The sequence below is a fragment of the Liolophura sinensis genome, chromosome 8, assembly GCF_032854445.1.
Source record: "Liolophura sinensis isolate JHLJ2023 chromosome 8, CUHK_Ljap_v2, whole genome shotgun sequence".
NCBI classification, from domain to species: domain Eukaryota; kingdom Metazoa; phylum Mollusca; class Polyplacophora; order Chitonida; family Chitonidae; genus Liolophura; species Liolophura sinensis.
The window spans coordinates 36,752,618-36,766,493 of record NC_088302.1 but is presented as its reverse complement, the minus strand read 5'-3'; the positions used below and the strand labels follow the sequence as shown (position 1 = coordinate 36,766,493).

The window sequence follows — 13,876 nt, the reverse complement described above, 5'->3', positions numbered from 1 at the left end:
GCAGTTATTGTTAAAAACAACAGTCGTTGCCCTCTTCATTGCTGAAGGTAAATTTAGCCCGAATAAAACCGCGCGTTTCACTTTCATCATGGCGAGTGAAGAAAACAAAGGTGATAAAAAGGGAAAAAGCCCTTTGCCGATGTGCAAGTATGGAGAGAAATGTTACCGGAGAAATTCTCAACATCTTCAGCAATATAGGCACCCGAAAAGGAAACATGATGAGGTAGGGTGTGGAAATGACCAGTAATCACAATAACAACATTACCAACGACAACTTGGCCTTTATTGACTGGAGTCGAGAGCAATAACTTTGAATTTAGTTCAGTTGGATCTGTTAATGTGCAAACTTAGCTACAGTTTTGTAACAGTAGATGCCGTCGAATCCATCAGATCCAAATTTAGCACAGGCAAAAGTTTTGCCCTTAGGCGTGAACAGCTGTAGTTCATCTAGGTGTGATGTTTAAAACAAAAACGGTTGCAATAACGTACATGTATTTCTCCCCTCATCGAGTGGCGCGTAAGCAACGAGAGAGTTACTGTGTGTTACGAGCTCTAATATGTTGATCTACTGATTGAGGACATTGATGATAGTAAATATCTTCAGGAATAAGCCACACAGCCATCCCAAAGTTACACAGAATATCCCTAGCGTATATACGCCTTTACCAGCACCAAAAAAATCCCACTGACCCGCTCTCCTTTTCCCCATTTTTTTTTTACCATATTTCATGCCACAACGTACAAAGCGAGTCTGGGCAGGTCACCTGCGGTGTGTGTTTGTGTGAGTTTCAGTTGACACAAGAAGGGAGAGTTTGAGTCACGTGACTAGCCTGGAAACCGTTGTTGCTGCTATCAGTGTGAAATATGGAAAAAAAGATGAAAAGGGGGAAAAGGAGAGCTGGTCATTGGAATTTTTTGGTGTCAGTAAGTTTATGATTACACTGGGGATATTCTGTGCAACTTTGGATTGGCTGCGTGGCTTATTTTTGAAGATGATAAATGCCCTCAGTCAGAAGATTGACATTTTAGAACCCATGAAAACATTGTAACCCTCGCGGCATTTATGCGCCACTCGCAGAAGCAAGAGTTACATTATTGCAACTGTCATCACACTGATATTAAGTTGCAGAGTGGGTAATTCTCAAGTCGAGCTACAGGAAAATGTTGTGAGAATTATGGTGTAATTCAACCCCAGATGTATCGCATGGACGGTAAGGAACATTTACCGTCTCATCACGCACGCAATAAAACTTCCCTAGCATACACTGATGTCAGGGGATTGGTCCCCATAATCTATTCCGTTCTGAGACTTGCTGAAACAAAAACAATCCATGACAACTGCACAAATTCACAAAACAAATACATTTTCAGACCATACTCTTTATAGCACATGCGTTGCTTTCTACCGTTTGCTGTACATCACTGCCACCAACATACAAGCTTGGCCTTTGGAGGATGTGAGACATACGTAGGCTTGTTTAGATTAGCCTCATCACTTATGTCCTCCCGCACAAGTATTTAATCAGCATTCATCAATGAAATTGTTTTAGGTGTTGGTTAGAATCATGTTGCGCATTCTTTAGATAAATAGAATGCATCTGTATAAAGTATTACTAGAGACAAAGGTTGAGACGAATTGTGTTTTCTGACTTCACTTCCTGCCTCATCACCATGACCCCAGTGACCTTGGCATTGTTCAAGATTTATGTACAAAATTTGCTGTTGGTGGCAGTGGTGTAAAATGAAAGGTAGAGAGCGGCGGGCGCATGTGCTGTAAGGAGTATGTTTGCAGACGCTACCCCAAATGCGGCCGTAAAGCATCTGTCGCCATTTGGATTACTTGTGAGAACGAACACCTTCGTATGGCTCGATTTGAGAGTTACCTACTCCATAACTATGTAACACCGAGTCCAACCAGGCCTCTCCAAAAGAATCGCTGCACATTTCTGGACTCCAAACACCATAGCACGTAGTCCATCTATATGGGCACAGAGTGCTTTTTTATAATTCTGACATCTATAGTAACACCGACTCTATCCCTGCCTCTCCAAAAAATTGCCGATTTCCAAACTTCAACCCAGTGGAACGATTTCAGTGAAGTCCATGCTGACGCCATGCAAACTTACCTGCTCCATTAGTATGAGTACAAGTTCTTTTTTATTCCTTCGTGGGTTGAATTAAGAAGATTGAAGTTGTGCTTGCAGACGGCGATGGAAATATTATAGATTTCATGAGGTTTTCAAGCCCAGAAGTAGGTCATGAAACACTTCAAAATGGCCTACTTATGAGAGTCATTTTGAGCCAAAAGGATTGGTAATATACGTAGCTAAATATTGCAGTAGCTAGCCCACATTCTTTTAAAGGATTTGTAGATAAATGAACAAATACGCTAGAGCATACAGTACCCAGTTCTTTCTTTGTAGTGATTTATACCGCCGAAGTTTTAGTCGGTAACGTGACCACAAGGCAGCGAGTTAATAATAATCAGTTTCATGGGTGAGGATCATAAGTTAAGAGGATATTAATCGTGATTCCGCAGGAAAATTGCATAGAAATGAAAAGAAGGGGCAAGTTAAGATTGCTATGAGTGGGAAGGAGATGGGTGTTTAAAGTCTGTGCCATGTTGTTTAAGTAGGATGGACTGTATAATAGAATGCCACTGCCACCCGTCAACTTGACAACCATATATTGTGACATAAGTGAAATTCTTGAATACAGTGCAAAACACAAATCTGATCTGTTCCTGTGACCACATGCCAGGACACACGCATATGCTGTATTGGAATGTTACAGTAGATGCTAAGGACTTGAGAGAGCAGATTCAGTTGTGCAACATGTCTACATGTAGTTACACTGGGAGTTACACTGGGACAGCCAAGCGTTATGTCAAGGATAATTATTATTCATTGAAGCGGTAGTGAATGTGTTTGGATGGTAAGCAGCTCATCTGGATGACTTGCCACATGTGATTATGTGGTAAACTGCCTCTTGGCTCATTGGTTATCTCCCTTTGTGCACACAACTTCAGGTGGAAACCTTACGCGTTGTAGTGGGCAATCAATCAGCTAATAAACAAAATACATGTGGGGGTAAAAGCAATAAATAATGACAACCCCCAAACCAGCAGTTAAATGGAATTGAACTTTATTTACATTTTGGTTATTAAAGCATTGGTGTGTCTTTATGATAACAAGATATGGGAAAGGACATGTTAAATAGAAGAATTTAGACAGTAAGCAAACCAAAATGGTTTTAAGGTTATTAGGTTAAATTGGATATTGACACTGACAACAGAATATTGTATGAGCACACATCTGGGACAGATACTTTGTGGATATCCCCACACTCACTGCTTAGTAACAGTAAATGGTTAATGACACTCGTGTGGCTTTTTGCATAGCCTGTGAATCATTGAAGTAACCTGAAGACCTCTTGTCTTCCTCCATTAATGTGTGCAATATTGTGTGGGAAAGTTGGTCATTAACTTGTCAAAGGTCAGTAGTTTATCTGTTCCGCTGTGGTTTTCACTTCCTGTTAAACTGACATCATATGAGTAAAAATTGAAATGAATAAATTCTGAAATTCAAGATCAGTTCTTGATCAGTTTCTGTACTCTATTCTCTAATTCTGCCCTGCGAGCATCAGCCATGTCTACAGCCATCAACAGAGTGTCAAGGGCTTCTAGCTGTTTGTCTTCTTCTTGCTGGACAGCAATCGCCATACCTTTGAGATCTGATAAAATATCGCTCAGTTCCTGAACCTCCTGATCTGACACAGGTGCATGTTTTTGTAACAGTTGGCTCTGTGTCTGGGCTGTAGTGTTGGGCTGCACTACCCCAGAGGCTGGCATGGAAGGGGCAGATAACTCTTGTCTAGGTAACAAGCTGGCTCTGCCTGTTGTGATAGTCGAATCAACCCACACATACACAGGGGAAGGTCTCATGTACTCTATTTTGTCAGCTCTGCCAACTTCTAAGTGTCTCAGGGCTTCAACAGCTTTTGTGGAGAGGAGGTGGTATGAGAGATCTGATTCTCCCAAACGGTAACTTGTTAATATCAACTCCCACGGGTTAAGCACTCTAACCCGGGACAAGCATACCCCACCAGGCCCAAAATGCTGTATGATGTCTTGCTTTGTCCCCAATATCGTCACCCCTTCCTTTCGACTGATCCACACAGATCCCGGCACAAATCCGGACAATGAGGTACCCACGGCTTTCGCGTAAAGGACTTCAAAGTTAGCAATGTCAGGCAGATCTGTGTGTTTAATTAATACTGACTGCGTAAGCGGCACATTGGCAGAAGCGCGCCAGTTTCCAAGCCACGATTCAAGTTCGGACACAAATTTGTCAGCAACATCCAGATCATTATGCAAATCATCCATAGTTGCTAAGGAAGAGTCTATTTGCTGTCCTTGGTGATGCAAGGTCCGTGCAGCTGAGCTCATAGTTGCTTGTGAATCGTGTGCTAATCTGAGAAGTTCTCTGCCCAGTTTTGTCCGTGTTCCACCAGCTGCTCTTGGGCTTTTATTTTCAGGAATAAGACGCATTCTCCAGAAATGTGCCACGGTATTAAACACGCTTTGTCTGTCAGTGAAGGAACCGAACCAGTGTCTGTCGCTGTTTGTGGAAATTGTAATGACAGGAAAAATCATGGTGGATGTGGTCTTTTTCACATCGGTGAATGATGAAAACAAAATGGTCTGTGAGAATCCTGTTGTATCTGTGTTGGAGGAAGTACCAGTGGATGCTTCAGTAAACACAACTCCCTCTGGGATGAGGCCCAGTTGTCCATACCGCCACTTTTTGTCCTTATTTACGTAGTATGCTGCCTTCCATTGTTTAATACAGACTGCATGGGAATTAGTCGAATCCGCCATCTTTAGCTCAGACAGTATGACAGACACAGAATAAACTCATGAAACTATTGTCTTATTTATAAGTATTTTATCAGGAATTGCCCTTACGCAGAACGATAATGATAAACAAACGCCAGTGACAACATCCATGGATTATATCCGTGATTTTCACTCAGCCCGACTCAATTTTACGTGAATATAATTCACGATTCTCACTGTATCCAAACTAGGCCCGTTTGTTTAACATTTCGGTAAATCTAGCATCTAAATATAGTGCTGACCGAGATATAAATAGGTTTGTGTGATGAAAAGGCGTTGATCTCAATCTGGTAGTATGACAGCAACCTCGACAACAAGCTGCCATGGCTCGTGAAAGTCAAACCCTTCCGACAGGCGCTCGCCGATTGGCTGCAAGTTCCAAGTTAGCCAATCGTACGCAGTCTTACCTAGTGTTTCGGCGTGGTCTGTGGTTTCGGGGACTTCTTGTTCAAAACAGGTCTTTAACTAAAGATGTGTCGAACATTGAATAATAATGACGTCATGTACTGAAATGATTTTATTTCTATTCTGGTTTATCACATGATTTTTGGTAGGGAAAAGGGCGGCATACGTAGGCCTACGGAGGTTACCACTTTCACTTTGCAATTGTTGTTGTTGTTGTATAGTTGTGACAAACATGGGAATGGGCTGATGAAATTTGTAATAAAGTGTGTGAAAACGGAATAAATTTGCCAACTAAATTCTTTTTTTCCACACACTTTAGACCGACAGTGTAAATGCCAGAATGTTAACAGGGAGATCACTTAACTTAGAATCAAATCTATGGCTGCCGCTTTGAAAATCAGTCAGACCAATTCAAATTTTTTCTCTTTTTCTTATCAGGATGATGAAGCACCCGAAAAGAAACCAAAACGAGAGACTAAAAAAGGAAATATCAAAGACTTTTTCAAGGGCAAGACTGGAAAAGGAGATGATATTCAAGCACAAAGTGAAGATGAAAATAAGAGTGAGTTGGATGAATAACATTAATGATGCTACATGCTAACACAACAAATTGACAAGTAGTTGAAGTAGACATGAAGTAACCTTCATTTGGACATGTTATTTGTATTGAAATAATTGAGCATGCCTAGGATGTTATATGTCAGATTAGAAACATTTATTTTCTTTGGCCTGTTATGTAAACCACGAGAGAGTCATTTTGAGCCAAAAGAATTAGGAATATGCGTGGCTAAAATATTGCAGTAACCTAGCGCACATTCTTTTAAAGGATTTGTGGATAAATAAACAAATACGGTTGAGCATACAGTAGCCAGTTCTTTCTTTGTAGCGATCTAATTTTTATTTTGAAAGATGAGCCTCCTGAAGAAGACAAGTCATCACCATCAAACAGTGAAGATAAAACATCTTTAGAGGTAGAGGCAAGGTTGTCAGAGGATAAAACTGTTGATGCCGAGGATGAGAACATGGAGGATGCCCCTGTTTCTCCTGCTGACCTAAAGGAGAATCTCAAACAAAAGTTCTTGGTAGAAATGCCCCCAGATTTTTTCCAATTTTGGGATTTCTGTAAGAGCATCAAACCAGATAAACCATCAGGTACTTAATTTCTCTGTTGAGTTTATTTTCTTTTAAGTTGAAAGAAGTGTCTTTTTTAGAGATCTTTCTTGTGGTCAAGGTGATTTTACAACCATAGTCAAGTTAAGGTGCTTGTCTTTCAACAACTTTGTCAAAGAAACGGGTTCATTACCATTTTCACACAGGTAATTTTCAAGATTCCTCAGCCTCTGTTGATGTTAGCTTCTTGGTAAAGTGGTTGGCACTACTTTTTCATGTATTTTTATTCTCTCAGTCGGTTAGCGCGCTAGCACAGCGCAATGACCCTGGAGTCTCTCACCAATGCGGTCGCTGTGAGTTCAAGTCCAGCTCATGCTGGCTTCCTCTCCGGTCGTATGTGGGAAGGCCTGTCAGCAACCTGCGGATGGTCGTGGGTTTTCCCCTGGCTCTGCCTGGTTCCTCCCACCATAATGCTGGCCGCCGTCGTATCAGTGAAATATTCTTGAGTATGGCGTAAAACACCAATCAAATAAATAAATAAATAAATATTTTTATTCTTGAGTATAACATTAAACAACGATCAAATATTTAAATAAATATCCTTATAGTATGAATATTACAAACATTCACATGTTTTTCACCAAGCCGACTACAGCTATTGTCTAAATATTACCATTCATCTGCAGTATCAATGCTTCGTGATGCACACATGATCAGTAGATAGCAATCAAGGTATGGTGATTCTTACTTTAACTGATCATGTTGTGCACTATTTGATCACAGAAAATAGTACTGATTGTATTAAATTTTCCTAAAATATAGTTTTTATGTCTTTAAAATTACAGAAGCCTTGATGGAGTCACTTGGCTTTACATTGGTTGGTCCATTTGATATTGTCTGTCGGCGACATAAGAATCGGTCACCAAATAAGAAGGGGAGATCACCCAACTACCTGCGCCACTGGCGGTATCAATATGACCCGCCTGAGTTCCTAACAGTGATAAAAGGTGATGACAAGACACAGTTTCACCTAGGGTATTACAGGTGTGTATTTGATCTTGATAAATATTATGTTGATAGTCAAAGAAGATTATAATCGGTGCTCTGTCTGGGTCATTCAGGTAAACTTTTCTCTTCGCAACCAATTTGCACGTCATCAGTGGGAAACAAGATAGACATAGCGCCAACTGAATGTTATGTGAGGTAAGATAACTCATTGATACCGCCCACTACTAGGGACTGGTTAGTTATTTAACTCATTCAGTTATACCTCTGAGTTGTCCCCCCTTAAACAACATCCAGATGGTGTGCCTGGGACATGAGCCATAAATGTGTATTTCTTCCCATTAGGTGGCAGACTCATATATAGCCTCCTCTGGTTTGTGTGTGACTAATTTTGTGAAATTAAATAATTCAAATTCTGTGCATGCCTTAAGATCATGTTCAGTGCAAGTTACAAAGGACCTGGTACGGTAAGGCGGGGAATCGGCCCCAGTGTGAGAAACTGTAGACCTCAAGTAATGAAACTGACTATAGCTGTGAGTGGCAGCTACTGACACTTGTAAGGCTACTATTCTTTTTTTCAGTTCTGGTTTACTCTTGTTTTCCTGTTATATGACAAGCATGTGACTTTTAGAGCCCCAAAAACGTACTAATACGATCTATAGGTCATAATATCGAAAAATTGTAGTCGTCCGTTTTGCATTAGACACTGTAGAACTGTGACAATCACTGCACCACAAATGTAACTTTCAGCTATGCACCATTCCATAAAATAAATATGTAACAAATGCAACTTTCGGCTTTATACTTTCGCTGCGCATAACACGTTAATGATGGCTAAAGGACCAAAAGTGCTCTCAACCAGGATTCACTTGTGATTTCACTATAGTTGCTAAATGTTAAGTAACACCATACCTTAACCATTCTAATTCATGACAACCAGGATTCACTTGTGATTTCACTATAGTTGCTAAATGTTAAGTAACACCATACCTTAACCATTCTAATTCATGACAACCAGGATTCACTTGTGATTTCACTATAGTTGCTAAATGTTAAGTAATACCATACCTTAACCATTCTAATTCATGACAACCAGGATTCACCTATGATTTCGCTATAGTTGCTAAATGTTAAGTAATACCATACCTTTACCATTCTAATTCATGATAACACTAATTTAATGCAAGGTGGCCTCTATCTCCACTCGCACAAAATTATATTTTCAAAGAAGAAAAAAAGTCACAAAGATTTGAACTCTTCCTTGAGGTGCAACCTGCTCTCAGCAGTAACTTCGTTAGTCCACTGTGCTATGGAGGCTGCCTGACAGACTATTGTAGAAATACAGATTTTAGCCAAAATATAACAAAACTGATCACATTATAAAGTTGATGTATTACTTATGAAGATGAACATTATACAAAACGAAACATGCTCAGAGAAATACACACCCAAAAATTTCAGTAAAGATATTTTTCTGGTTAACGTTCATCTTCTTACTGTAAATTAAAAACACAATGCCTCGTTTGAACAAGAAATTGACGTTTTTGATTGAGAATGCATTCTTGGCGGATTATTACTAAGTAACCATTTCTTTTATGGCCATTTAATTTTAGTGGGTGCTTCAACCAAGATTTATTTTTCTGACTTGAAAATTTACAGAATTGTGCTGGGATTTTGAAATTTGCACTCTCTTATCGTACCTCTCTGGGGCTGATTTTCTGCCTTACCGTTCTAGGTCCGTTAACATATGAGAACACATTTCTCCATCCAAATGCAGTGATAGATTTTTTTGATAAGGAAACTGAATTCTTCTGTCAGTTGAGCTAAATTAGATTATTATTATTCACAGTATGTGAAGTCATGTCAGATGGTTTACAGAAAAAAAATTGTGATATTTGTTTGTTTTTCTCTGGTTTGAAATGGTCCTTAAATGCTGTGGTCAAGAATTTTAACTTATAGCATTTATCTCGGGTTAGATTTATGGATTGGAAAAGAAATGAGAGGTAGTTTGAAAGATGCTGTTATTTATAAATTAGTAGAAAAGTAGTAATAAAGTAATAACTTTGTTTTATATTAATCAGGGATGACCCATCTGAGATGCCAGTATTTGTGGCTGCTAATGCAGCTGCTGTGAACTGCACAATATCACCAAGGGGAGACAACCTTTTTGCTGCTGTGAAGTAAGTACATCTGGACAGTTAGCACCGATCTATTTGTAGGATGTTCCTGTGCTGTGTTATAAAGTGTTTTAATATTGTACCGGTCTGTCAGCAACCTGCGGATGGTCGTGGGTTTGCCCTGGGCTCTGCCCGGTTTCCGCCCACCATAATGCTGGTCGCTGTCGTAGAAGTGGAATATTCTTGAGTACGGCGTAAAACACCAACCAAATAAATTAATAAATAAATAATATTATACCTGGTAAATAGTATAATTAATGTTAATGGGATTAGAATTAGAATTCTTTAACCACTAGAAAACTTACGTGAAACTAACACCTTCTTGCTCATCAAAAACAGGGTGTTCGTACACCTAGAAAGCTAGTGTTAATTATTTTTAGTTTGCCTGGCATGACTAATGTCATGCCCTGAGTAGTCAGGGTTAGCACACTTGTGAAGCACCTTAATATGATGGGGATATTCCAGCGTTGATGCTGTCTGTTGAATTAATTATTGTAAATAACAAAATTCAAGACTTCGTGTATCAGGTATGTGAATCTGTGTTAAGGTTAATGTTAGGGGTGATATCTCAAAAAGTACTATTTTGTATTGAACTCAGGTTTTTCACGCATAAAGCACAAATAATCCAAGGGATGTCCCATTGTTGGTGCCCTGCATGTCTGTGAATTGCCATAAATGATGACGTTCTGACCTTAATGTCTCGTTTTTGTTAGAATCCTTGTTAAGATAAATATTTGAGTACTTTTTTCTTCTGAACAGTAACTCCAATCCGCTGTGTCCTGTTCAGAGTAGGTGAACCAAAACCATTTGATTGTATTTTACCCAAAGCATAAGTTTGCTCTGACCTGAGATAACACTAATTTCTCTTGTGATATATGATTGTTAAAGATTTGATGAATATGATGATATATGATTGTTAAAGATTTGATGAATATGATATGTGATTGTTAAAGATTTGATGAATATGATGATGTGATTGTTGAAGATTTGATGAATATGATGATATGTGATTGTTAAAGATTTGATGAACCGAAATTGTTCTTTACCATTAATAGTGCTGTGTTTTGCTTATCAAGCTGTTTTATAAAACAGCTCAACATTTTGGTGGTTATTCCAGATATTACATGGATGAGCAGCTGAAGTCCAAGTCAAATACAAAAGAGAAGAAGGAATCCTTACAGAGTTTACAGAAGCAGCTATGCGAGTGGGCTAAGAAAGAGAACTTGTCCCTGGAGGGGAAGACGAAGGGAATGAAGGAGAGAGACAAGAAAGTGGTGTGTAAAACATTCCATGGGGCAGGAATTGTTGTACCTGTTGATGATAACGATGTGGGCTACAGGCCTGTCCCGGAGACGCCAGGTAAGCTGAGGCACAGCCTTACTTTTTGCCACAGTAAGATAAATCTTTTCCCGTAGATGCCATGCTTACAGAGAATGTGAAATTGAATTCAGTTGTTTTTTTTGGCTTCATTGTTGTTGGCTTACGTTTGAGTCTTCATTGCTTATTTTGGGAATCTCTCATAAATCAGTTTGCTTTAAAACTCATATGGTTTTCTCCATAGGCCTATGAAGTATAGATCCATAAGTGTATATCCTTAAGTGTTCATACCAGCGCCAATGGCTCAGTTGGTAGAGTGTCGGCTTTGGAGGCAGCAGATCCAGGGTCAAACCTGGGGCGGGTCACACCTAAAACTTTAAAAGAGGAAGTTGTAGCTTCCTCGCTTGACGTTCAGCATTAAGGAGTTAGTGCAACGACTGGTTGACCCGTATCAGTGTAATGGCTCTGGGTGGGGGGGCTTACTTGCCTTCGGTAAGTTGTCTCAGTGAAGCAGCACCAGATACAAGAGGGGTGAAAATCCGTCCTGCAACAAAGAGGCACATTACACTCACATGCACTCTAAGGACTCCTTCTTATCATATGATGAAAATTGTTAGACACTTGCTCATCATAAATGTTCAGAAAATGACAACAATGTTCATGCACACAGGTGTTGAATAAGTCTGTTTTCAGTGGTCCTTGGAATCCTTAAAGGTATTGGAATTTTGTTGAAAGGTTTTCAAGACCTTTACATTTCTTCAAAATGACCTCATTTAAGGATAAGTACTTGATTCTTCAGTGTCAAATGTTTATTGCGGATGGACCAATTAATTAGCCACCAAAACAGTATCCATAAATCTGAACATGAAGGATGATAGAACAGACCTTGAAAGTGTAGTTAGGGCTTTAACACCCTATGGTGCTGTTTTCACAAACCTTCAGAAAAATGTGTCTGTGCTACACTGCTAGCATGTTAAATTGAATCTTTTATGAATTATGTTTCTGTTTTAAAGGTAAAGAAAACAGTAAAGTGAAGTTTAAGTCAGCTAAAAGATCATTATCAACTGTCCAAGAAAATAGTTCATTTACTTTTTTAGAATTTTTCCAACTCAGTAATATGGTCTTAAAATTAAGATCAGATTCTGTGGTGGTCTGTGGTGAACTAGAGGGTATCTGTGGTGAACTAGAGGGTATCAGTGACGTCACAGAGGGTATCAGTGACATCACATCCATATTTTTTGCTAGAAATAATTTGTTTCAAAGTCCATTTGGTGAATGGTCATAATTCTACATGTATGTATGCATTTTTATTGTTCAAATGTAGCAGTCTGTGTGTGTTAAGTGGCAAAAAGCTGATGTGACGTCACTGGTCCCAATATTGTCACTTTCAAATACTTAATAATATATATACTTTCAAATACATTTTACTATTTTGAAATAAAAAAAAAACAAAACAAATTGCACTATTTTTTTGGACAGTGTTTAATTGTCACTTGTCTGACATATACTTCACAATGGTGTTTTCTCTGTCTTTCACATGCCCAACTATTAACGTTTGTTTTATGTGTAACCCTGGTTATCTCCCTTTGTCTTTTTAGGTGACCTGAAGAAGATACTAAAGAAGATCAAAGACAGCAAAGATGAGGATGAGAGAAACAAAAACTTTGATCCATTACAAGAGCTGATAACATTGGTACAGTTCGCCAACGATGAGTGTGATTACGGAGAAGGTTTGGAGCTTGGCTTGGACCTCTTCAGTTTTGGAGGGGAATGTTTTTATCGACCTATCCTTCATCTTCTCCCGTTAGCATATCAGCTTCTGGGGCGGCCACAGTATGCAGAAATCATTACAGCACATCTTAAAGATCGCAATTCCTCTGCAGACCTTAGTGAAATAGACTAAATAAATCTCATAACGTTATCTGTCAGGAGATATTTATCATTCACATCATTAAAATCATTCTTTAAGTAGAGAAATAGTTCATGTATAATCATCAAATCAAACATCCAAAATCAGGGTTGTTGTTTTTTTTTTAAAGTGTATATTGATTTGTACAGTTGCATTGTATATGAAAAATTACATTTATCAGTGTAATGACAGCATTTATTACATGTTTCATGTGTGTACAAGCCAGTATGATGTTGTATAGATCACTCATATATGGACAGGAGTTGTCACATATGATATCATGGTTTCTAGTATTTTATCTGGTACTTCATCTGCAAGATTCCCCATGCATTTCACATACCGTTAAATGGACTTGGGCTCTGAAGGAAGTAATGATAAATCTTAGTTGTACATAACATATTAAACTGAATAAGATTTTCAGTCTTTATTTTTGTTTTATCTTTTTTGAATCTTACCTGTTGCACCTATATGTATGTTTACCAATAGATGGGTTTGTTAAGAGCCTTTGGTGGTTTCCTCCTGCATGATTTTATGACCTTCTACGTATGGCCATATTGCTTTATTTCGCTATAAACACAAGTGACATAACTTCCACGATGGTTCCCTCCTCTGTGATTCCATAGCCTTGTGCATATAGCAATAATGCTTTATTCTGTATAAACAAACTAAAAAAACTTTCATGAAAAGAAGTAAGCAGTGAGTAATGCAGAACAAGATATATGGGTGACTGTCTGAGCCTCTCGCCTATTTCTTGTGCACTTGTCAACAGTCCTGCATACAAGCTTTGGGATAAAACAGCCACACCTTTGCACAGGCAGCAGTTGCTGATCCAAGTACTGATATCCATTTGGATGACATTTACTTTATTGACAAGCAAGTCAATTGATATCAATAATAATGGAACATCAACTGTCCTGGTAGAAATAAAATGTTTCACTTCTGGAGAAATAAATGTGGTGACAAAATACAGAAGTTCAACCAAGGTGAAATGAGTTAAGGGACAAAGGTTACTGTCGCTCAGAATTATTCATGTAACTGTCACATTTCTGGTTGGTT

The 13,876-nt window shown here is 38.8% G+C and overlaps 2 protein-coding genes across 2 annotated transcripts; one reads left to right on the top strand and one right to left on the bottom strand.

Annotated features, from left to right (window-relative positions):
- The first annotated feature begins 86 nt into the window (after positions 1-86).
- LOC135472129 (histone PARylation factor 1-like) lies at positions 87-13,210 on the top strand. Its single transcript, XM_064751485.1, has 7 exons — positions 87-223; positions 5,741-5,864; positions 6,212-6,454; positions 7,258-7,456; positions 9,499-9,597; positions 10,712-10,953; positions 12,510-13,210. Exons 1-7 carry the CDS (start codon positions 89-91, stop codon positions 12,812-12,814), a joined length of 1,347 nt encoding a protein of 448 aa, XP_064607555.1. The 5' UTR covers positions 87-88; the 3' UTR covers positions 12,815-13,210.
- LOC135472130 (synaptosomal-associated protein 47-like) lies at positions 3,132-5,328 on the bottom strand. Its single transcript, XM_064751486.1, has one exon. The coding sequence runs from the start codon at positions 4,877-4,879 to the stop codon at positions 3,590-3,592; it is 1,290 nt and encodes a 429-aa protein (XP_064607556.1). The 5' UTR covers positions 4,880-5,328; the 3' UTR covers positions 3,132-3,589.
- Positions 13,211-13,876: the final 666 nt, after the last annotated feature.